The 23,294-nt window shown below is 39.5% G+C and overlaps 1 protein-coding gene across 4 annotated transcripts in view; it reads left to right on the forward strand.

Moving 5' to 3' along the window:
- The first annotated feature begins 452 nt into the window (after positions 1–452).
- The window catches only part of LOC102232354 (probable cation-transporting ATPase 13A3), a 29,201-nt gene continuing 6,359 nt past the window's right edge, over positions 453–23,294 (forward strand). The window contains exons 1-29 of one of the 4 annotated variants that reach the window (XM_023334964.1): positions 453–794; positions 3,623–3,692; positions 4,070–4,243; positions 5,163–5,333; positions 5,439–5,509; positions 7,490–7,573; positions 7,699–7,768; positions 7,872–8,006; positions 8,177–8,249; positions 8,323–8,454; positions 9,376–9,543; positions 9,633–9,790; positions 11,139–11,327; positions 11,700–11,761; positions 11,844–11,994; positions 12,111–12,233; positions 13,745–13,895; positions 14,048–14,168; positions 15,388–15,512; positions 15,604–15,767; positions 17,821–17,919; positions 18,014–18,093; positions 18,194–18,236; positions 18,884–18,993; positions 19,706–19,802; positions 19,882–19,954; positions 20,076–20,253; positions 22,346–22,530; positions 22,645–22,733. In XM_023334964.1, the coding sequence (XP_023190732.1) occupies positions 3,639–3,692; positions 4,070–4,243; positions 5,163–5,333; positions 5,439–5,509; positions 7,490–7,573; positions 7,699–7,768; positions 7,872–8,006; positions 8,177–8,249; positions 8,323–8,454; positions 9,376–9,543; positions 9,633–9,790; positions 11,139–11,327; positions 11,700–11,761; positions 11,844–11,994; positions 12,111–12,233; positions 13,745–13,895; positions 14,048–14,168; positions 15,388–15,512; positions 15,604–15,767; positions 17,821–17,919; positions 18,014–18,093; positions 18,194–18,236; positions 18,884–18,993; positions 19,706–19,802; positions 19,882–19,954; positions 20,076–20,253; positions 22,346–22,530; positions 22,645–22,733 (3,330 nt within the window). In that variant the 5' untranslated portion in view covers positions 453–794; positions 3,623–3,638. Of the gene's footprint in view, positions 795–3,622; positions 3,693–4,069; positions 4,244–5,162; positions 5,334–5,438; positions 5,510–7,489; positions 7,574–7,698; positions 7,769–7,871; positions 8,007–8,176; positions 8,250–8,322; positions 8,455–9,375; positions 9,544–9,632; positions 9,791–11,138; positions 11,328–11,699; positions 11,762–11,843; positions 11,995–12,110; positions 12,234–13,744; positions 13,896–14,047; positions 14,169–15,387; positions 15,513–15,603; positions 15,768–17,820; positions 17,920–18,013; positions 18,094–18,193; positions 18,237–18,883; positions 18,994–19,705; positions 19,803–19,881; positions 19,955–20,075; positions 20,254–22,345; positions 22,531–22,644; positions 22,734–23,294 lie in introns of those variants that run through there. The other 3 variants (XM_023334963.1, XM_023334965.1, XM_023334966.1) reach the window with 3 other exon arrangements.

Consider the following 23,294-nt stretch of genomic DNA (forward strand, 5'->3'; position numbering starts at 1 on the left):
TTGGCTTACCCTTCTTGTGAAGGGTGTCAATGACTGTCTTCTGGACATCAGTCAAGTCAGCATGATTGTGTCTTACTGACCAACCCAGAGTGAAAGAGGCGTTCAAAGGCTTGGGAAACCTCTGGCTTCGGTGTTTCCACTTGAAGCAGTTTGGGATGTGACAGGAGAAGTTTCCATTAACAACTTTTTTGACATTTTTCAAATTTTTTGAGACCCTAAATTTTGGATTTTCATTATTTGTGCACGATAATCTTCAAAATTGGAATATGTCACTTCATTTTCTGAAAGTGCAAGAAATATTGCACTTTTAAGCATTATTAATTTCTTACGTATTGGTAGTACTTGCAAAATACCAGTATTATTTTGCATTGGGTTAAGAAGCAGTCACATAATGGAGAGGTTGTTGGACTAAATGTCCACTCGGTTTGCCGTAGTTTCCCCCAGTCTTGAACGTGTCCTCTGAATACCTGCTGCGTGGACACATGTGCCGCTGCCGTGCAACGATTTGTTTAAACTTCCAGAAACTCAACTTTAAAAACCCCCACAAACAAACAAACAAAAACAAACAAACAAACAAACACACACACTGTGTCCCCCGTGATGACTTCACATCCTGTTTTCCCCACTTCCTTCTGAATGATCGGCGTGGACTGGGACCGTCCTGTCTCCACGCACCGTGTGCCGCGATCGCACGCTGTCAGATCTGGGGGGACCGTGGAGTTTTTCCAAAGCGACGATCCGGACTCACAAGCATGCAGCGGCTGATTTGTTGACACAGAAGAAAGGAGGCGTCGGTAAGTCTCCACTGCGAGTGGAAACGTCCTCAGTTAAATTCTGGGATTTAAGGTGTTTTAGGCTATTGGTAAAAAAAAAAAAAAAGAGAGAGAGAAAGATCACATTCTAACTTTATCTGCAACTTGAAACATGAATGATTTTGTGTAATCCATGGGACAAAATCTATGCAATGTGCTTGTTTTGATTGTGCAAGAGCTTTTCTTATGGCATCGACAACCTGACTGGAAATAAACAAAATATTCCGCTATGATTAACTTTTTTTATTATTATTATTTCTGCATTGTCTGCGTTCTGCGTTGGAGTCCACTTCCTTGGCTCTTCAGGCTGATTTATGAGCTGAAAACTCCTGATATTTGCAGTAATCCTCTAATCTGAGTTCCTATCGCAGCTGAACTCTTGGTTCTGTGTGAATGGCTTTATGTCAGCTCAGCATTCTTGCATTCTTTCCTCTGAGCTGAAGTGTTTAGTTTGTGACAGCGACGCAGTAGTGATTTTTTTGTCAGCACACCATGCACTCCCTTCCCCAGTGCATGGGAGCCTCTTCCCCTCAGCAAGGTGCCGTGGTGTTGGGTGTGTAGAGTGTAGCTTAATATTACTCTTAGTAAAGAAAGAGTTGTGTGTAGCTTTTATCTTCTACCTTATCTGCAAAGTAGAGGTGGGCGGATCAATCCAAAAATATTGATAATATCATTATCAATATGCCCCCACCCACCTTTTTTTCCCAGTCTGCTGTGAATCCTCAGGCTAGTTAGCATGACCACCGATGAAAGGTTTTCCTTTACCAGTGAGTTGTTTCTCCATATGAATACATGAGTATGATTGACAGCGCTAAGCCCCTCCTCCTGGCTCTGATTCTTTGTTTTTGACCAGAAGTGGTGCAGTTCTTCAGAAAAACAGTAGCAGCTCAGGGAGGAGGTGAAGGAGATCGATCTTTTCATATATTAACTGTCTTATACTGTAAAAACATCAAACAGATTAGATTTTTAGTCTGTTTGATTTTCTTTTTCTTTCTTGTTGTCTGTTGTTTTTAACTTTTTTGTACAAGCACTTTGAATTGTCTCTGACTGGAAGGGGCTGTATAAATAAAGTTGCCTTGCCTTATATTGTCACGACATGGTGAGAGTTTTATCTAATATGTAAAAAACTTTTTCGTTTTTCTTTTTTTTTTAATCAAAGTTACATACTGCAACTTTAAGTGAAATAATCTGCCAGGAGAGCTAGTACTTTGTATCATCATTAAGGAATTATTGACTCAAAACAAGCTCCTGTCTCTTTCTCACTTGGAAGTAAGTTTTGTTTTATTTCAAGTGTTACTAAGACATTTGCGCAAGAAACTGGAAAAAAAATACCTGGTAAGATTTTGTGGTTTTTGAGGTGCATACAAAAAACATTTTATAGCTTTTTACTAGTGAAAAATACTGAAGATCAGCAGCCACATACAACCTGATTGAAGTACAATGGGTTTGTGGTTATGAAGTGACAAAATGTGAATAGTTTCACATGAGGCGTTAACACTCTGCAGGGAGCTGAGAAGAATCTGAACTGGGTAATTCTTCTGTGTGCTTCAAAGAGCCGGGCTGCCTGAGGATCAGACCTTATTGTCGGTAAAGCTGTTCCAGAGTGTGAACATGTGTACATGGTGCCCAGGTTCAGATGTATTACAGCCTATATTCCACTGGATCGCTGGTTAACACCACGGCAGTTACATTGCACATGAGAAATTGCACAACAGTGTCAATAAAAGTTTAAGTAAAGGTTGTCGGCATGGAGATCCAGATAATGTAAAGTTACAGGTTTTTCAACAGAACAGGAACCGTTTGGCCACACGGTTCTTATTCTGGTACCTTCATAGGATGTAGGAGGATTTTGAAGTCAAACTGACCTGAGTGTCTTAATAATTTTCCTGCTTAGCTGCCAAGTCTGAGAGACTCTTTCTTTCATGGTCCATTTCCTATCTGTGAGGGACATAGTGATTTTTTTTGCTTCCCTTCCTTCTGTTTATGTCTTCCAACGACTCACAGTTAAATGCCTGACATCATCTTTATTCAAGTTTTGTTGCTAAAGTTATTTACCATTTAAGTCCTAAACGTAGCGGTGACGATCCAGCCAAATTTGTAGTACTGTGATTCCGTCGCACTGCGCTGTCTGAAAAATTCCAACGGTTTCTGAACGGGGAAGCGTTGCCCTTTCCAGCCAATATCAGGTTATTACGGTAATTTCACTCCCACCGTAGCAGGGAGTGAAATTAATCTTGGGACGCTTTTTTAATAGATGGTAAATTGCGAAAATAACTTGCTAGATATTGAAAGTTCTAGTTGTTATGGATAAATGGGCTAATATATGTACTCGCAGGACATTTAAAAAACTGTGTAAAATAAGCAAAAATATCCAGGTGGAGATTTTCAATTTAGTAAATAAAGGGTTAAATAGTATTAGGAGGCTTCTTTGTGTTAAAGGGGAGTTTTCCTTTCTGCTGTCGCCACATGCATGCTCATTGTAAGCTATTGCTGCAAACCCAAAGACACGAGTTGGTATTTGACAAAATATAAATTGAACTTCACTGCATATTTTAATAACTAGAATCACTTTGAAGTGAATGTAAATGACTTTGAACCAGTCTGTATGATTGAATAGAATTTCTAATTATTTATAATTATGTTGTGAATTGGCTCTACACAAATAAACTGAATTGAATTAAATGTAATCTATTTTATGCTCTTGGTAAGAGATTATGTTTTAATGATAATGATAATTATAGAGAGTTAAAGTTTTGTCTCTGTAAGGAATAAAATTGATTTGTCCTCACCTATTTATATTTTCTTTGCAGATGTTAGGTTGACAAAATGAAGACAAGAGAAGATGTAACAATAATCAACCAGGGTCTGGACGGTGAGATGGTAAATACAACTGTTTTGTTTCATTACTTATTGTTCAGACAATATTCCCGCGTTATACTAAAATTAGAAATTGTGACAATATATTTGGCTCCAAATACATGTAAACTCAATTGTTCTTACATTATTTTTAAGTTTAGCAAATAGAAATAATGTTGGTAATCCTAACTGATCTAAAACACAATGGCAGGTATTGTAATACCTGCCTTTGTGTTATTCACTAGTACATAAAAAAAATATCACAGCAAACTTGATATCTTTTGGTTGTTCACGTAACACTTCCTTTAAAACACGGCGATGCATTTGACTGTGAAGCGTTTCAGCAGAAACGGTTGTGCGTGTGTGGGTGTGTGTGTGTGTATGTATGTGTGTGTGTGCAGGAAGTCAGCGGCTACCGCCCCTGTCTGTGGAAGCTGGTCCTGGTTGGGGTGGGTGCAGTTTGCTCTGGGGGTCTCCTCCTCCTGCTGCTCTACTGGCTGCCTGAGTGGGGCGTCAAGGGGACTTGCACACACACGTCTCTGAGCGATGCACACACCCTGCTGCTCAGAACCAAGGTGCAAAACAAAACCAACATTAAGCAACGAACTTTGATAATTTATTCATAACCTGTTTGGACTTGTTTTCATACGAGCAAAACATGGGAAGAGTAGAAAACACCTGATTTGTGTATATTCTGCATGTTGTATTTCCTTGATTAATTTGAACAGCAAATGTTAAAGCTCTAGTATGTAACTTTTATTAATAAAAATATATTTTTTTACATACTTGTTGAAACTGTCACTATGTCAAGAGAGGACAATATGAGACAGATAATCTGAAAAAATTGAGCTCCTCTGCATTGTCAGTCCTCTGCTCCTCTTTATCACCCTACAGCAGGGGTGGGAAATCCTGGTCCTCGAGGGCCGGTGTCCTGCAACTCTTAGAAGTCTCCCTTTTCCAACACACTTGAATCCAATAGCTGAATCACCTCCTAAGTGCAGTCAAGTTCTCCAGAGTCCTGCTAATGACCTTATTATTTGACTTAGGTGTGTTGAAGTAGAGATGCATCTAAACGTTGCAGGAGACCGGCCCTCGAGGCCTGGAGTTGCCCACCGCTGCCTTACAGTGAACACAGCGTATCATGACTCCTAAGGCTAGTTAGCATAGCCACCGATGAAGGCGAATAAACAGTTTTCCTGTTGTTTCTCCACCATTAGCACATTTAGTGATGCATACATGAGGATTATTGACAGGGTTAAGCCCCTCCTCCTGGCTCTGATTGGTTGTTTAGGTCAGGAGTGGCGCATTTCTTCAGACGGCAATAATAATTCAGGATAGAGGTGGAGGAGATCGAACTTCTCACATTATCTGTCTCATAGCTAACTGTCACAGCTTGGTGACAGTTTTATCAAATATGTCAAAAACCTTTTTTTAAAATAAAAGTTACAACATACTGAAGCTTTGAGGAATGTCTTTTTTGGGTGAACTCTGTAGGATGAGTTCAGGCAGTGGTTTCGAGTCAGAGTCCACAGAATGCTGGCTCCAGGCAGGAAGCCCTTTGACGATTTGGATGTAAAACCCAGAAGTCAGCTCGCAAACGGAAACTTCGGTCACCAGGTCTGCTCTGTTCAAGATGAACAGCTTCCCCAGGAGCAGCAGGTTCAGGTACGTTACATTACATGTGTTTTTACTTATATGGAGTATATTATTGTGGAACATAATGACGAAGAATTCGGCCTCTGATCATCTTAGTCTCCTTTCCCCTCTTAGATACAATACTTCACACACCACAGCTTTAGATACTACTGGAATGATGCCATCCAGAACTTTGCATTCTATCAGTAAGTGGTTCCCACAGCCATTTCACCTATACTGCCTTATATTGAGACAATAAACCACTAAAATGAACTAAGTCTCTACTTATGAAGTGATAGCACAACTTGTCTTACAAACTTACATACAGTTGAGCCCACAATTACAGTTCTGCTGAAATTGTGTAATATTATTTATTGTGCTGAGAAATAAAGTTAAATATTTTCATGTTTCAAGGAAACAAAGTCAGACAATAAAGCTGTGCTTGAAGTTTCTGGAGAGCCTTTCTTTCTTCTCCATCAGGATGATTTGGTCAGATGTTATCCCTGCAGTCTTTCAGCGTTTTAGTTTCTGGTTCAGATTCTCTATCGGCTTCATATTTCTGGCTGGGCTATTCCAAACTGTTGCCATTGTTTTCTGGTAACTGTCCACTCAGTGGGCAGAAAACTGTCCACTCAGTGCAGGTTGATGCAGGTTGATGTCCGACCTTTTCTGTATTTGTTTTTATTCTAGCTTGGAATTGGTAGCAGGTAGAAACCCAATGTTTCCCTAAAGGGGCGGTATTATGTGTTTTCCAGGCACATGGTGCCATTTTATAGTTCAATTAAATAATTATAATAATATAATAATCAGTTGTTATAAAAATGCTACATATATATATCAAACATGACGTAAAAGAAATTTGACATTGCAATTTAAGGCCTTGAAATTGGACGTCTGTCTCTTTAAGAAGCTCCTGCTCTTTCCCACAGTCCGCCTTCAGAATGTCATCACAAGAACCTTTCTCTGTTAAGAGCTGGACTGAGAAATAGTTCATGTAATGAGCTCAGGAGGTGACCAGTTCCACTTGGTGTTTGCTAATTGCTGCTGGCTAGTCTGAAGGAGCAGAGTGGGGGAGTCGTGGGGAGGAGGGGTGCCCTGTGAGGCGGAAGCTTGAAGGCATCGCTCAGTTTCACCAAACGTTTTGCAAACCTGAATAGTTGCCAGGGGAGATTTAAGGATTTCTCACACATGCATGAAATAATGAAAACGACACTCCAGGCATGTATTTGATGAGGGAATAACTTTATAACATTATGTAAAGCTCTAAAAAGTCAACTTTACATAATACAGCCCTTTTAAGGGGGACACATTATACTTCATTTTAAACAGGTTAGGATTGGTCTATGGGCTGTACAATTTATTATTGTTAAATCTTTTGTATCATTCTCATAAAATGAGATTTCACCTCCTCATCCTGCTTATTTTGAACTCATCTCAGAATGAACCGTTTTAGGTCTCTATCACTTTTATGCAAATGAGCTGTTGCTGACCACAACCCCCAACTCACTGTTTACACTCGACTTTTCCAGTAGCCACTGTACAGAGCAAACAGTGATAAAACCAGCCGACCAGCTTAGTTTGGGTTGCTAGGTAACAAATATATCAGTGCCTGCCAATTGTGACGCCATAATCAAGAGGTTTTTAAAACGGTTTGTTTTCCACACAACAAAAACACATGAACTTTTAGCCAGAAAATGATTGGATGTTTTTTTTTCTTCTTTTTTGTTACTAAAAGCGGTACAGAACCAAGTGAAAGTACAAAAACATTTCAAAACAATAGTTCCCCTTCAAGTGAATCAACCGGCTCACTAGCTTGAACTGAAGTCATTAATCCAACCCACTGAGACTAATATTGTTATAAAATGGCAATTTACCATCTAACCATTTCTTCTCTCATCCTGTGGAAGAGGTCTGGTGAAATGTAGCATCTCAAATGTTACTCTGTGAAGAACAATAAGGCTCTTTCTGGTCTCTTCTTTAATCCAACATACTGGGTCCCAATTTTTGATCCAAAGTTTGGTTCAGACAGCACACACCCAGGTTTTGGTTTGAAGAAAACAGCCAGCGTATTTTAGTGTGTAGCTGATGTGGATCTGTGCATGGTTTATGCATGAGGGCCCTGACGTTGTTATGAGTGGAAGAGCTGTCCACACGACAATAGAAGATAAAACTCTGTGCTTCCCTAGAGGCCTGGAGGATGTGAAGGTGAGCTGTGCCCACATCCACGCCGAACACAGCCGTGGGCTGACCAAAGCACTGCAGGACTACAGGTATCTCTCTGCATCAGAGTTTTATTTTATTTATTTATTTATTTGATGAATAAAAAAAAGAGTCAATTCCCACAAATTTATTGGTGACAAAGTAAAGAAGGATTAAATCTCAAACATTCTTTCAGGAGGTTGTTTTTCGGGGAGAATGAGATCGCTGTGAGAGTCCCCTCTCTGTTCAAGCTTCTCATCAAGGAGGTGAGCGTTGAACCCGCGCCTCTTCCTTTAACACTCCCGCTTTAATCAGCTCTCCTTCCAACAGTTCCAGATGGTGTTTTGTTTCTCTCTTATTTCCCACCAGGTGCTGAATCCTTTCTACATCTTCCAGCTCTTCAGTGTTGTTCTGTGGACCGCCGAAGACTACTACTATTACGCCACAGCCATCGTTTTCATGTCGGTCATATCCATAGCTACCTCACTGTACACCATTAGGAAGGTGAGGCATAGACGAGCGAAAGCTGACCGGAGCTGACCCTGTTCAGCTTGTTTGTCTTCTAGATTTCTACACATAATATTTGTCACTGGAATTCTGGTAGTCATGTGACCGTTTCTTTTTTTATTATTATTATTATTTCTGAGTAAATCTCCCTGCTGACTGTTCTGCAGCAATACGTGATGCTGCACGACATGGTGGCGTCTCACAGCGTGGTGCGAGTGTCGGTTTGCAGAGGAGACAAAGGCATGTTTGACGTTCTGCTGCACGTCGCTGCTGGAGTGCCCGCTCTCCTCGCTCACTGTTGTGTCTGTCTCAGACACAGAACAGGCCATGTCGACGGAGCTCGTGCCCGGTGATGTCATCGCCATCCCGGCCAATGGGATGGTGATGCCGTGTGACGCCGTGCTTTTCCAAGGGACCTGCGTTGTGAACGAGAGCATGCTGACAGGTGTGGATGTTTGCTGGGCTTCAGGTTCTTTTAAGTTTTAAAGGTGCAGTATGTAACTTTTATTTAAAAAAAAAATGTTTTATAGAGTTGGGTAGTAACTAGTTACATTTACTCAGTTACATTTACTTAAGTGGGTTTGTAAAATAAATGTACTTTTAGGGGTATTTTTAGTAATACCCAATTTCCTCATTTCCTCCCTAAAAACAAGTACTTTTTACTTTTACTTGAGTAATTTTGTCATGAAGTATTTTTACTCTTACTTGAGTAAAATTTCCAGATTCTGAATGAAAACACAAACATGTTTTAACCAAAACAATTCACCGGACACAGACACACACCTGCAGATTTTTGTTAAAATTTCATAAGTTTTATATGAAAATAAATAGATTTTGCAAAAATGTTCCTTATGCATGATCTTATTTTCTATTTACGCCATTTATATGAGTTATTTTCATTCTGGTCTTTAACATACCAAAATGTCCACAAAACTTTATATTTTGGTTTGTCTGATGACGTCATTTTTAATTGTTAATGATTAATGTCTTGATCAGTTCAGTCGCCTTTTTACCAAATACTTTTTTACTCTAACTTGAGTAATTTCTTGGACGGCTACTTTTTACTTTTACTTGAGTGAAAACATGTTGAAGTAGTGCTGCTCTTACTTCAGTACAGTTTTTGGTACTCTATCCAGCTCTGGAAATGAGACAGATATGATTGAGCTAGCATGATGCAAGACTCGAAAAGTCAATTTTACATAATTCTGCCCCTTTAAAATCTTCATTTGTTCCTGACCTGTGGAAATATTCTGAGAATTATTTTCTACTAATGGCATCCTAAGTGCTACAGTTTGAACTAAAAAGAAAGAAATCCATCCAAACTTGGCTTTCACTGGATATCTCTCCACATGCCTTCTTTCTGCAGGCGAAAGCGTTCCAGTGACCAAAACCAGTCTGCCCAGTTCGGGCGATGAGGCGGCGAGGAGATACAGCATGGAGGAACACAAGAGACACACGCTGTTCTGTGGAACCAACGTCATCCAGACCCGATTCTATGCTGGCGAGCTGGTGAAGGCCGTGGTGATCCGAACAGGTGAGGCATCAACTTAAAAATGTCCGTCATCAAAACGCAAAAATGACAACAATCTCTATGACTTCCCTCCGCCTAACCCCCCCCCACAGGCTTCAGTACAGAGAAGGGCCAGCTGGTGCGCTCCATTCTCCACCCTAAGCCCACAGACTTCAGGCTGTACCGGGACGCCTACCTCTTCCTGCTGTGTCTGGTCGGCGTGGCGGGCATCGGCTTCGTCTACACCATCATCCTCAGCATCATGAACAAGGTCCCACTGCCGCTATTCTACACACGTCTGCAGGGGCTTATCATGTTTCTCAGCGTAAAGATGTGGAAACGCATTATGTTGCAGACACAGAACAGGCCATGTCTGTTCTGTGAATTCATTTTGCATGAATTCAAATGAAAAAGTGTAGAAAAATCCAACCTTTAATTTGTACATTTATACAGTTGGGGGGGGCGATACCACGTGAGTAAATAGTTTTTCACCAGTATAAGCCGTGTGATAACAAATGTTGCTGGACGATAAGTTGTGACAGAAGTTCTTGGCATAAACGATAATGTTGTTGTTTTGAGTCCATTTCCAAGTAATATAAGACAACACACCCAAACACCAGTCTCCCAGCTGAGTTTAGTGCATGTTTATCTTTGTGATAGTAGGACAGAATAGACTTTTTTCTTGCATAACTATTAAGCAATGTCACTCCTATCTGCAACTGTCCTATCAGTAAGTTTTAGAGGTTGATTTGCCTCCCTTCCTTTGTTCTCAATGTGAGATATCAACGTAAATACAGGTGCCACTTAATCTGCATTCCCCTGGGAAAAAGGAGGCCATGGGTTACTTATTAAAAGTTCCTACAAACCCTGATCAGCTTTTAGAACGTTTAAAGGAAATTGATTTCCTCTGTTATATTTTGTGTATTTGGGTCAGTGGACATTTTATAGTGACAATTATTTCTTAAAATGGATTCCCCCCATTAAAGGGTCAGTATGATGTAAAATTGACTTTTTTAAGCGTTACTTCTTGTTATAATGTTATTCCCTCATCAAACACATACCTGTGAGGGTTGCTTTGATTCTTTCATGCAAAAGTTTGAGAAATCATTTAATCTCCCGTGGCAACCATTCAGATGTTGAAGGCAACCTAGTGCCAGCTGAGTGTCAGCCCTTCCACCGCAGCACCACCCCTTGGCTCCTTCAGACTAGCATATACCTTCTTTCCTAATTTGCAGCAATTAGCAAACAGCTGGTGGAACTGTGTGCCTAATGAGCTCATTATAGGAGCTATTTCTCAGTGCAACGCTGGTAAAAATCTTGTTAAAGGGTTAGTAGAGGAGCCATGTTGTGATGACTTCCTGAAGGCAGAGTTTCAGAAAGAGCAGAGATTTTAAAGAGACAGAGGCCCAATTTCAAGGAGTTAACTTACAAAGTCAAATTTCATATTTGATATACAGTATATGACATCTGAAGGTGTTTTATAGCATGACTTTGCTATAAAATGGCACTACGTAGCTGCAGATAATGATGCCCCTTTAAGGCTTTTCCCATGTCTTTACTAGGGATGCCTCTAAATGTGGGATTTGTAGTTTTCATTGACGTGTCTGAAAAACATGAAGGTTCCAGCTAAAACCATCATCATCGAGTCTCTGGACATTATCACCATCACCATTCCACCGGCCTTACCGGCGGCCATGACAGCCGGCATCGTGTACGCACAGCGGCGTCTGAAGCGCGTCGGCATCTTTTGCATCAGTCCTCAGAGGATCAACATGTGCGGCCAGCTTAACCTGGTCTGCTTTGACAAGGTAATCCACTGCAACAAGACAAGTTCACATTTCACTAACAGATTTTTTTCAGTTGCACCAAAACATTTTCCCATGTTGTTAGTGAAACAGTCTGCTAGTAGAACTGGTACTTTTTTAAAAAAAAAAATCAATTTTCAAGAATTATTGACTTTAAACAAGCTGAAAAGTTACTTGTAAGTTAGTTTCGTCTTATTTCAAGTGCACTAAGATATTTGCACTATAAACCAGATCAAAAATACTTGGAAAAGATTTTGTGTTTTTGCAGTTATAAAAATGATCTCATGAAAAGGAAGCAGTTTAAGAGTGAAGCAAAGATCCTGACTGAAATACTCTGGTTGGTGCTTTAGCTGAATGTTTGTATTTATCCTGCAGACTGGCACCCTCACTGAGGATGGATTGGACCTGTGGGGCATCCATAGAGCAGAACATGGCAGGTAGAGGAAACGTCTCTCTCTCTCTCTCTCCCTCATTTCCTCCCTAAAAACGAATGCAGAACTCCCCGACTTGCTACTGCAGCTTTGTAGCTCCGGAGCCGGGCCCAGCCGAGGAGCGCCTGGTGAAGAGCGCCTTCGTGGCCTGCATGGCAACGTGTCACTCTCTCACCAAAATAGAGGGAGAGCTCTCCGGAGACCCTTTAGATCTGAAGATGTTTGCCTCCACAGGCTGGGTGAGTAAAACGTTCTTTCAGACAGAAACAGTTTGAATGTGTTTCTGTTTCTCCAAAGAAATATTTATGGGAAATCCATAAAGAAATATTTATGGATTCCCCCCCCCACTCTTTAGGTCTTAGAGGAGCCAACAGAAGAAGAAACTGCTCTTCACAATCCGCTGATGCCAACAGTGGTCCGACCTCCAAAGCGAGCCATCACTGGAGACGGTCAGAGGCAGTCACAAGTCCAGAACATGGTACATGTCCAACATGTCCACTTTTACATTAGTGCAAGACAGGACATTCACGTTCTGTCACATAACAACCACAAGCTTTAGCAGATTTGATCAGGATTCTATTCAACAGACCAACACAAAGTAGGGCGTAATTGTGAAGCAGAAGGAAAATGATTCATGTTCTTTTCTTTTCATAATAAATAAAGGTCTGAAAAGTGTGGCATACATTTGTAGCCGGGTCTCTTCTACTGTGATGCTTCTAAATAAAATCCAGCGGAACCAGTTTCCTTCAGAATCATGAAATCAGTAAATAGATCCGCTTGTAATTTAATTAGTGTCTGAATCCAGCTGCTCTGTGAAGAACACTGCAAAAACGCAAAATATTACCAAGTATGTTTGGTCTGGTTTCTACTTCAAATATCTTGGTTCATTTAAAACCTGACATAACTAACTTACATGTAGCTTTCCAACTTGTTTTAAGTCAATAATCTTTTTAAAGATTTTGCTGGCTCTAGTGGCCTTTATTTGAAAGAAGTTTGACAGGAAAGAGGGTAATGAGAGAAGGGGGAAGATGATGCGACAAACGTGGGAGTCGAACCTGCGACCACCGGCACGAGGACTAAGGCCTCAATATGGGGGTCGTGCTTTGCCCCTGCACTACCACAGCACCCCAAGTCAATAATTCTTGAATATTGATAAATAGTAACAGTTCCAATGATTGATTGTTTCAGTTATAAAATGGAAAAAATATGTTGTTAAGAGAACAAAATATGCTGGTGAAACTACAACTTTTTATTAATATTCAAGAATTATTGACTTAAAATAGGCTCCTATAATCTTGTTGAAAAATTACTTGTAATTTAAATTTGTCTTATTTCAAGTGACCTGAGATATTTTCAAAAACTAGACCAAAAACTACTGAAGAGTTTATGTTTTTGCAGTGAAATCCAGTTGAAATGTTGCCATAAGCATTTTTGGGAATACTTTTTATAGCTGTGTGTGAGAGTTACAAAAACTGATCAAATCAAAACTGATCTCTGATCAAAACACTGATCATCACCACAATTAAACACGGAAGTGACTGCATCGCGATGTAGAGTTTCTTTTTTTTTCCAGCAATTTCGATGAAGGTAGCCAGAGTTGATCCAGGGAGAAAGGCTGGAAAAACCCCCCGTAGAAAACCAACCAGATTTAATGTTTTCAACATTAAATCTGGTTTAATTAAATCTAATGATTCTGAACTGTAAAGTCAGTTTGTGGTCAAAGCGTTAGGGTTAAAAAGCGCTTTAATGTAAAGCTCTTGGAACTGCCTTATTGCTGAAATGTGCTATACAAATAAACGTGATTGATTCATTTATAGCAAATTTTTTACTTTTGGTGCTCAGAATTTTTTTCTAGAAGATTTCGGAGCTTAATCTCAAAATTTCTGAATTTTTGGTGGAAATTTTCTCCTTTTTCTGTCGCCCTAACACGGCGTTGTGGGCATGGAGAAAATGAAAATTTTAAAGTTTTTATTAACGTTGTCTCCCCAGTCCTGTGAGTTGGGCATAGTGCGACAGTTCCCCTTCTCCTCGGTGCTGCAGAGGATGAGCGTGGTGGTCAGGAGGCTTGGGGACAAACACATGGAAGCCTTCCTGAAGGGGGCACCGGAGGTCGTGGCTGGCCTATGCAAACCACACTCAGGTCAGGCCTTCTTCTTTTGGGGTGAAGACAGCCTCTTCTTTTTTGTCTTCTTTATAATAATAGCAAGAAAGTGGCAGCAGAATGGTTTGGTCCCTCATCCAGGGGCCTAGTGCGTCCAGACCGGTCTGATCCCATCCTGTCCTTCCCTTCAGTCCCACAGAGTTTCACTGAGACTCTGGAGAGCTACACCAGGCAGGGCTTCAGGGTGATTGCACTGGCACACCGACAGCTGGAGTCCAAACTGTCCTGGCACAAAGTCCAGACGCTCAGCAGGTACGTCACTAATCCCAGATAAAAAGCGTTGGCACTGCATGCGCTCGCTCCCACCTGGATTCTGAATCTGTCTGCCCGCATTTCCACTGTTAATGTTTAAACTCCGACCCTGATCTTCTCCCGTCTCTCCTACAAGCAAATATGGCTTTCACACTGCGTAAACTTTATGTAACGTCACAACCACAAACTTCAATTTGTTATTTGGGGATTTTATTCAATTCAGCAAAACCTTTAACCTCCAGCTGTGAAACGCTAGTAAAGAAATGCCTCAGAAGACGGGCAGCCATTACAACGCTTGGCGATATGGACTTAAAGTTTTATCACAATATTTTATGGTGTTATTGTGATAATGATAAAAGTGAGGATAAGAACTATTTATTACTTTTATTTTAGGTAACCATGTAGCTGTGACGACATGACACAGCAATCAGAGCCACACAAATACTGATTAGAAAAAGAAAAATCCATCTGTAACATTCTTTTTTAGGACCCTACTTACAGAAAGAAGTCTTAATTTGTATCACTAATATGATACACTAAGCTTGTATCATATTTTTAAATTAATTCATATGTATTGATACGTTTCTTAAACAAATATAGAGAAAACCGTAAAAATAACAGTCCTGACAGTTTTGTGGGGTTTTATTTATCATTAGCTGGAATTTATTGTGGTAGCAATAAATCAAAAATCATATCAGACTAAGAAATTTAAATGGTACAATAAATGCCCAAACTTAAGCTAGTAGCAGAACTAATATGAAAATTTGGGTCAATTTCAATATCCCTGTAAGCATTGTTGTTATGGCCGACTGCCAATATTTACCGATATTGTATAATTTATATATCTCACTACACTTCTGCCACCTTAAAAAAAAAATCAACCACTCTCACTGTCACATGACCAAACAAGCATGATCTAAAACCAGAAACAAATGGCAACAAGATAGAAATTAATATCGGTTGTTAATATTTTGTAGGACGGACCGATACCGATATGTTACTAAATGACTAATATCGGCTGATACCAATGACGCTGCTATATCATAGATCTCTAAGCAGAAACATTTTATTTATCATTCTCTAAGCACCTTATTTAATTTCCCTTTTGTATAAATAAAGTATTTTTCATTTGAATTTGGATTTCATCGACTCATTGTTTCTGTTTACTCTGATATTACAGTCAAACAGGTGTTTGGTTTGTGTTTTTTTTTTTTTTCAGAGATTTGATAGAGACCAACATGGAGTTCCTCGGGTTGATCGTCATGCAGAACAAAATCAAACAGGAGACAGCTGGCGTTCTGACTGAGCTCCGGAGGGCTAACATCCGCACTCTGATGGTCACAGGTATCTCTGCTCTGTGAAGACGTTCGCTCATCGGGGATAACGTTCGCCGGTCCGCGCTGACGCCCTCTTTCTGACCGCTTTTCTGTATCAGGGGACAACATGCTGACAGCTGTCTCTGTGGCTCGAGACTGCGGCATGGTCCGTCCACACGAGAACGTCATTGTCGCTGACGCTGCTCCCCCCAGAGACTCACTCCCCCCCAGCATCACGTGGCGTTATGTGGACAAACCCGCTCAGACCGCCAGCGATGATCAGGTGAGCCTGGAGGTTTCGAGGAACGCTGGGTTGAAGTCGTTAAAAGCAAAAGTAATGATTAAGAAACGTTTAAAACACGTTATTTTCAATAATAATGATTACTGTTTTAAAGAAAAAGAACAAAAGAAGGCAGGAATTTGATATTAATCTTTTTGTTGTCTGTTAACCAGTGGTGGGCACCGCTAACCAAAAGGTTAGCTGCCAAACCCTAAAGTACTAATAATAAACGTTAGTTCCGCTAATGCTAAGCCATTACTCCAACAATATTTTCAGAAGCTAATGCTAAGGCGCTAACTTTATTTCAAATCTTATCTGCCCTTGAAAGACTACAATCCTTCAGCACAAAATTAGTTGACATTGTAACTTCATTTACCATAATGCCCTTAGACATTGTATTTATGTTTATAGCTTGTTCTCATTCCCTACCGTCTGTTTTATTGTTCCTGCATGTTCCTTGTTTGGAATAAAGCTATTTGGGGAGAAAAGAGAGAGAAAGTTAGGAGACGAAATGGAACTAAACAGCTTCCAAACGAAGAGCAGGGATATAAACTTAGCGGTTTAGCTGAAGTGTTCCCATCACTGCTAGTAACCTGTCAAAGTTTATAAATATTTCTTTTGACTATTTCATCAAAACGTTTCCAGAAAGAGATTGAAAGACTTTCACTGTCTAATACATGTACTCCATTTTTTTCCTCAAGAGCAAAAACAATTCAACAATCAAAATGATAAAAGTTACACACATTAAGTAAGGAGCAACCAAATGAGGTTAATCCTCAGATTTCTACATCATTACCAGCTCACAGATCTCTGCAGGACTTTCTGCTTTTCGCTCTTCCATTATGTCATATTATTTGTGCAGGTGTCTCCCCACATCAAACACTCAACCCACCCACCCCTCCACCCACTGGGGACTCAGTTTTTAACAGCTTTCTGCTGTTATAGTTGTTATCCTGTGACAGCGAGCTTCTCAGACCTACGGCTCTGTGAACAAGTACAGATTGGTTCTGCTTGTCACACTGCCATATTTTAGATCATCAAGCAAATTTTAGACAAAGATAACCTATTAGTACAATAAGCAGATTTCAGTTGATTATTTAATTTGTTTAGAAATTTAGCTATCAGATGCTTGTGGAAATTGACAATAAGTGTTTTCTCCCACTCTAGAGTAATTTTGGCCCACTCACATAAAGTTGTTTTTAATTCAGGCAAAGTGGAGTTTTTTCCAATTATTAATGACTCATTTAAAAACATCCCACAGCATCTTAGTCTGATTCCAGTCCACACTTTGACTTTGATGAAAACTTTCATTTTGATCTTTTTGTGAGACATTTAGAGGTGAAGTTGCTGATGTGCTTCGGATCATTTAAATGCTGCGGAACCAGAAAGTGATGGTTAGATTTTCTCCTTCAGTATTTTCTGCTGGAGATCAGAGTTAATGTTCCCATCGACTAAAACTACAACCAACCCTGGAGTCCCTGTGGAATGAGGCTGGTTCTCCAGCTGAGCTGCAGTCTGAAGGAGGAAGTGACTAGAAGTCCAAAGGCGGTTCAGTCAAGGGTTTCGGCTTTTCATTATAGTTTAGTTTTATTTTCTTGTGACTTTTTGTTTGACTAATTCATTCAGATTTAATTTGTTTTTAGAGTCTGTTTGCTAGTTATTAGTTAAATATTGTTTAGTTTCAGTTTATATCAGTTATTGTAATAGTTTTAGTTTTTTCATACTTTGGTTGTATTAATTTTTTTATTATTGCTTCTGGTGCTTTTTTTTTGAGAAATTGAAAATTTTAAGAATGCAGGAGACAGACAAATAGATCATAAACCTCTAAGGTAACTTTAGTAAGATTCTTTGATAACAGCTGTTCTCTTCTGGTTGACATAAAAATGTAACATAAAATAAAGAACAGAACATTTTCATCTCTTATGTAAATACTTAAATCAGTATTGAATGACTTTGTGTTGTTCCTGATTTAATTATTTTGTACATTGGTATAATAACGTGAGATGAATTGAGATGAAACTATCAGTTTGCCCACACCATGAACTATCTCCCTCAGACTGCACAGATCCTCGTGGAGGAGGAGATGTATCACTTCGCTCTGAACGGTAGAGCCTTTGCTGTTATCACAGAACACTTTCCTCAGCTAATACAGAAGGTACTTTCTTGTTTTTGCACGTTGACACGTTGTTTTGCTTTTCTCGCTTCTGTAGTTGTAATGACATTTTTCCTCCCACACGGGGGCGCTGCAGCTCGCGCTAAGAGCCACCGTGTTCGCACGCATGGCGCCAGACCAGAAGACCCAGCTGGTGGAGGTCCTACAGGGCATTGAGTGAGCCTCTCTGATTCTGCTGCTGCAGCTGCAGCTGCACTTCGGCTCATTTCCATCTGTTTTCACTGCTGCAGCTTCATCCACTCTGTTTACTTTCCAGCTACATTGTTGGAATGTGTGGCGACGGCGCCAATGACTGTGGGGTAAGTTTGGGTTCTCTAGACTGCTGGTGCATTGGCAAATCAGTTCATGTGAAATATGATGGGATGTTGCTCAGACAGCTCAGGTAGACACGTAATGGTAATATGCTCCACAAGCTGATTGATAATAATAATTTAATTTAAAAAGATATAGCACTTTTCCAAACAATCAAAGATACTTTACAGGAATCAAGTAAAATTGCAAACAGAGCACTAAGTAGATCAAACAGAATCATAAAGGAGAAAACGTAAATACACAGCACATTAAAAACAAACAAGAAAAGCAAAGAAACGTAAAATATAACATTAAAAATCATATTAATTTAGTTTTAGGAAATATTCAGTACTAGAGTTTAGATTACAGTTTTTTTCAGCCTCTTGCAAAAATATGTATTTCTCTGCAACAGACGACTTTATTCGTCTGCTGCATACTTTATTCTCGTATTATGAACACTTTATTCTGGTAATATTATGATTTTATTATTACCTTACGAGGACTTTTTTTTCTCTTAATATTTAGACCTTATTTTCATATTCCTTTATTCTCATAATGTTATGTTTTTATTCTCGTAATTTAGAACAAGAAATTAACTTAGAAAATGAATACTCTGTCGCCTGTCTCAGAGTAACCGAAGGCGTTTCCCTCTCAGGCCCTGAAGAGAGCACACAGTGGGATTTCTCTGTCTGAGCTGGAGGCGTCGGTCGCCTCTCCCTTCACTTCCTCCACCTCCAACATCTCCTGTGTCCCCAACCTCATCAGGTACGGTGAAGACTAGGTCCTGACCCGGAGCGTCGATGAGCAAAGTGACACACATGTTAGCAACTTTTCACACTTTTCTCCTGGTGTCTGATAGAGATGCACCGATCCGATATTAATATCTGTATCGGTCCTGATATTGGAAAAAAAAATTCTAGCTCAAGTATCGATGACAATGTACCTGATCCGTAAGGGCAGATCTATTCATTCTAATTCTATGTTTTTATGCTCTCAACAACGTCATGCTTTATTATCTATTTTACATTATATTTAGAATTCCTAATTGCACTTTCTAAACCATTTGAAAGAAAGTTTGTTACAGTTTATTTTTACATGTTTGACCAATGTGGTCAGCCTGTTGTTTTTATCCGTTTCAGTTTCTTTGTCATTTATTTTCCATTGGCTGTTAGCTTCCTAATTGCTCTGACTGAACAAATGAAAGTTATTTTTACATGTTTGTCCAAGCTTGTGAAGCTGTTGGTGTATTTACCTATAATGTACTGATCCAAAGTTATCAAATTAATTTGTAATAAGTCAATTCAGCACTATTTTTCCGTATCGGATCGGTATCGACTGACACAAAAACCTCAGAACCTAGTTAGTATCTGATGGAAAACTACACATTTTCCATGAGATTAAAATTCTTAATTTAGTGATAATGATAAAATAATTGTAGTCGATAATGTGAAAGCCTGAATATTTATGTTTTCCAAAGGGAGGGACGAGCCGCCCTCATCACGTCGTTCTGCGTCTTTAAGTTCATGGCTCTCTACAGCATCATCCAGTACATCAGTGTCATTTTGCTTTACTGGGTAAATACTCCACTGATCTCTTTTTTTTCTGTGTCTTCTCCTTTTTATTTGCGCAGTTTTAACCTTTTTGTTAACGCAGATCCTCAGCAACTTGGGAGACTTCCAGTTTCTCTTCATTGACCTCGTCATCATTCTCATCATTGCCTTCACAAGTGAGCTCCAGCTGAACGGGTTGTCAGTCACCGGAGGTCATTCTGCTGATGCCTGTGTGTGTGTGGGGGTGTGTGTGTGTGTATGTATGTGTGTTTTCTTTTTTGTTTGGCCTGTCTTCAGTGAGTCTGAACCCAGCGTGGAAGGATCTGGCGAGGCAGCGTCCTCCGTCCAGTCTTATCTCGGGCTCGCTGCTCTGCTCGGTTCTGACCCAGATCCTCACCTGCCTGGCCTTCCAGGTCTTGGCTTTCTACTTGGTGCAGCAGCAGAGCTGGTACGAGACGTGGACGCCTCAGTCAGAGTGAGTCACCGTCACTGTGGGACACCGATGGCTTCACCGGTCAGGCCACTCAGGCCTACCGCAGCAGCATCAGTGTGTTCAATCTTTGGCTTTTCTTCAAGTTTGAGGTCCAAAAGTCTTGGTTCATCCTTTTTTTTCTCATTTTTCCCTCTACTGAATCAGACTTGTCCTAACTTTTTAAAGTTTAAAATATTTTTTTTTTTTTTTGCCTGTTCCATGACAAGAAAGATCAAGATGTGTGGCGTAAAAAAGTGTAGGACATTGAAGTCCATCCGATTGTGTCAAAACTGGTTGAAAGGATTTTTTTGTTACATTAACAACCACAAATTATAACATGCAGCTCTGGATCACTTAAAATGATCCGTTTCTCTGATTTGACTTTTTATAGGCATATGTTTGTGTTGCGTCCTAGAAGTCTTTCATTTAAATTGCAATTTTTTTTAAATTTATGAATAAAACACTCTATTCATTTATTTAATATATTTGATTTGCTCAGTTGCTTTTGTTCAGCCGCAGAAACATTACAGAATCTGAGCTGTGCGCTACGTCACCGTTTTGTTGCGTAGCTGGGGGTGTGTCAGTTGGTCAGTTGTAAGGTTGTAGCTCTTAAACAAGAAACTTTGTAGCGGTTTTGTTTCTGCGCGTCTGCTGCTTCTGAGAAGAACAATTCCAAAAAAAAAAAAAAAAATCCACAGCCTGGTGCAAATAAAGTTTGCACGAAACTGAAGAAGGACTTCTGTCTGTTTCGTGAGTGCAACATTTGGGTAAAATGAACATGTTTTATTCTATGAACTACTGACAACATGTCTCCGAAATTCCAAGCAAAAGTTTTGCATTTATTTGCAGAAAAGGAGAAATTGTCAAAATAACGACAAACATGCAGTGCTGTCAGACCTCAAATAATGCAAAAAAAACAAGTTGATATTCATTTCGAAACTGAGTTAATACTAATGTTTTAACTCAAGAAGAGTTCAGAAATCAATATTTGGTGGAATAACCAGAAGGTTTTCAACAAGGTTCAGTGCAGTGGACTCTTCATTTGTCCCAGAGCTGTATGTTGTTCTACATGATAGACAAACACACTTTTGTGAGGTGGAAGGACAACTAAACTATACATGGTTTTCATGTTTTGCAAAAAAAAAAAAAAAAAAAATTTAATGTGGGTTTCCTGCATTTGCATTCAACCCTCTGGTTCAGTAAAGTTACAGCTGTACATATTTTGCAGAGTGTGTCTCTGGTGTTAGCTTTTTAGCACAGCGTTATACGTGTCATTTAAAAACACACAGCCGATTCCTCATGTTTGTTGTTTCTACCAAACCGCTTACGGCAAAATCCAAGCATGATTTTTCTTTTGCTTGTTTTTTCCCCCCAACAATTCGTCAGTCTTGCGTAATAGTTGCAAATTTGTGGAGTTTCACAACTGAATGTAATCTTGTCAACAGATTCTATGCTTTTCCGAATAACACCCGATCATCCAGAGCCGTGTCTAAAATGGCCGATTACAAGGACTTGGATGCAAAATCTGAAGGAATTTGGCATTTAAGACTTCCTCACCTTGGCCCGACTGGGGGTACATTTTAGCTACAAGAAACAACCTAATGGGACAGTGGAAAAGACTGTTGTTGTGCTAAAAGGACAACAACAGTCCTTGTTGTTGGGAACATGTCGTCCTTCCAGGAGTTAGCCTATGAGCTAAGATATTGTAGTCTATAATAGCATCTCAGTGGTAAACATTTAGCAGCAGCACAAACATTTCAAAATAAGAATTCTTTTTCAAAGAAGTTCTGTGAATGATCAGGATACAATCTGAAGGTGTATTATAGCACTTTTCACCAATCTGATGGGTGAAGATCCTAAATAACAATAAATATCTTTATATGTCTATTTATTCAAAATATTTGCAGCAATAAGAGTTTGTGGATTGAAAATGTTACATACTTTATCAATATATAATTTTTGATTAAAACGTGACTTTGCAATTAGGCTGATAAAATTTTTTCATCGATTCGCTGCATGAATCATTTTGATTTAAAGAAGTTATTTTATTTCGGAATCAGTTTATTTATTTTCTTGCGTTCCCTCTGTCCTGCAGCGCCTGTAACGTCTCCCGACCCAGCAGCTTCTCCGACCGCCGGAACGGAACGACCTCTCACGACCACAAAAACATCCGCAATTACGAGAACACGTCCCTCTTCTACGTGTCGTCCTTCCAGTATTTAGCCGTGGCTATAGTTTTCTCCAAGGGGAAGCCCTTCAGGCAGCCGAGTTACAAGAACTGTAAGTCAGTTGCAGCGACGCGCCTTTATTGATGTGTTGCCTTTGTGATATGTGAAGTCAAGGCAAACATAAAAACACCATCTGAATGTCTTTTTTTTTTTTATCTTTCATAAGGGCCGTTCATGCTGTCCTGTGTCGGTCTCTACTCTTTTCTCCTCTTCATCATGCTGTCCCCCATCTCTGCTATCGATAACTTTCTAGAGGTAAACGTTTTGACTACTTTTTCATTAATTCTGGGTGTAAATCCAAGGCACTGCTTAGGTGGTAGTTTCATGCTAATGGATGATAAAAGAATGCCATCGATACATTCATTCAAACATTCTTTTTTTAAAGCATGTTTAAAGCTGTAGTATTAAATATATATTTTTTTACATATTTGTTGAAACTGTCACCATGTCATGAGAGTATGCTATGAAACAGATAATTTGTGAAAAGATCCGAGCTCCTCTACCTTCTCCGAGTGTTAACTAGAAACAACCACAGTCTAACAAAAAGACCACAGAAAGTGTTCTTTAGTTATCCTTTATATATTTAACCTGTTAGTCTTGGTGCATACTTTTATTAATTTAATTATCAATTTTGTTATTCTTTTTTCTCTCTCTTTTCCAATTCTACCCAAAATACCTGTGACGCTAGGTTAATTCAGGAATATTAGAGAGTCAGACAATAATAAATTTAAAGATAATAAAATTATTTTGCACAAATCTTTTGATCTGTAATGTTTGTTCTGTGTGCACTAATTTATAACTCCCCCCCCAAAAAAA

The sequence above is a fragment of the Xiphophorus maculatus genome, chromosome 6, assembly GCF_002775205.1.
Source record: "Xiphophorus maculatus strain JP 163 A chromosome 6, X_maculatus-5.0-male, whole genome shotgun sequence".
Classification (NCBI taxonomy): domain Eukaryota; kingdom Metazoa; phylum Chordata; class Actinopteri; order Cyprinodontiformes; family Poeciliidae; genus Xiphophorus; species Xiphophorus maculatus.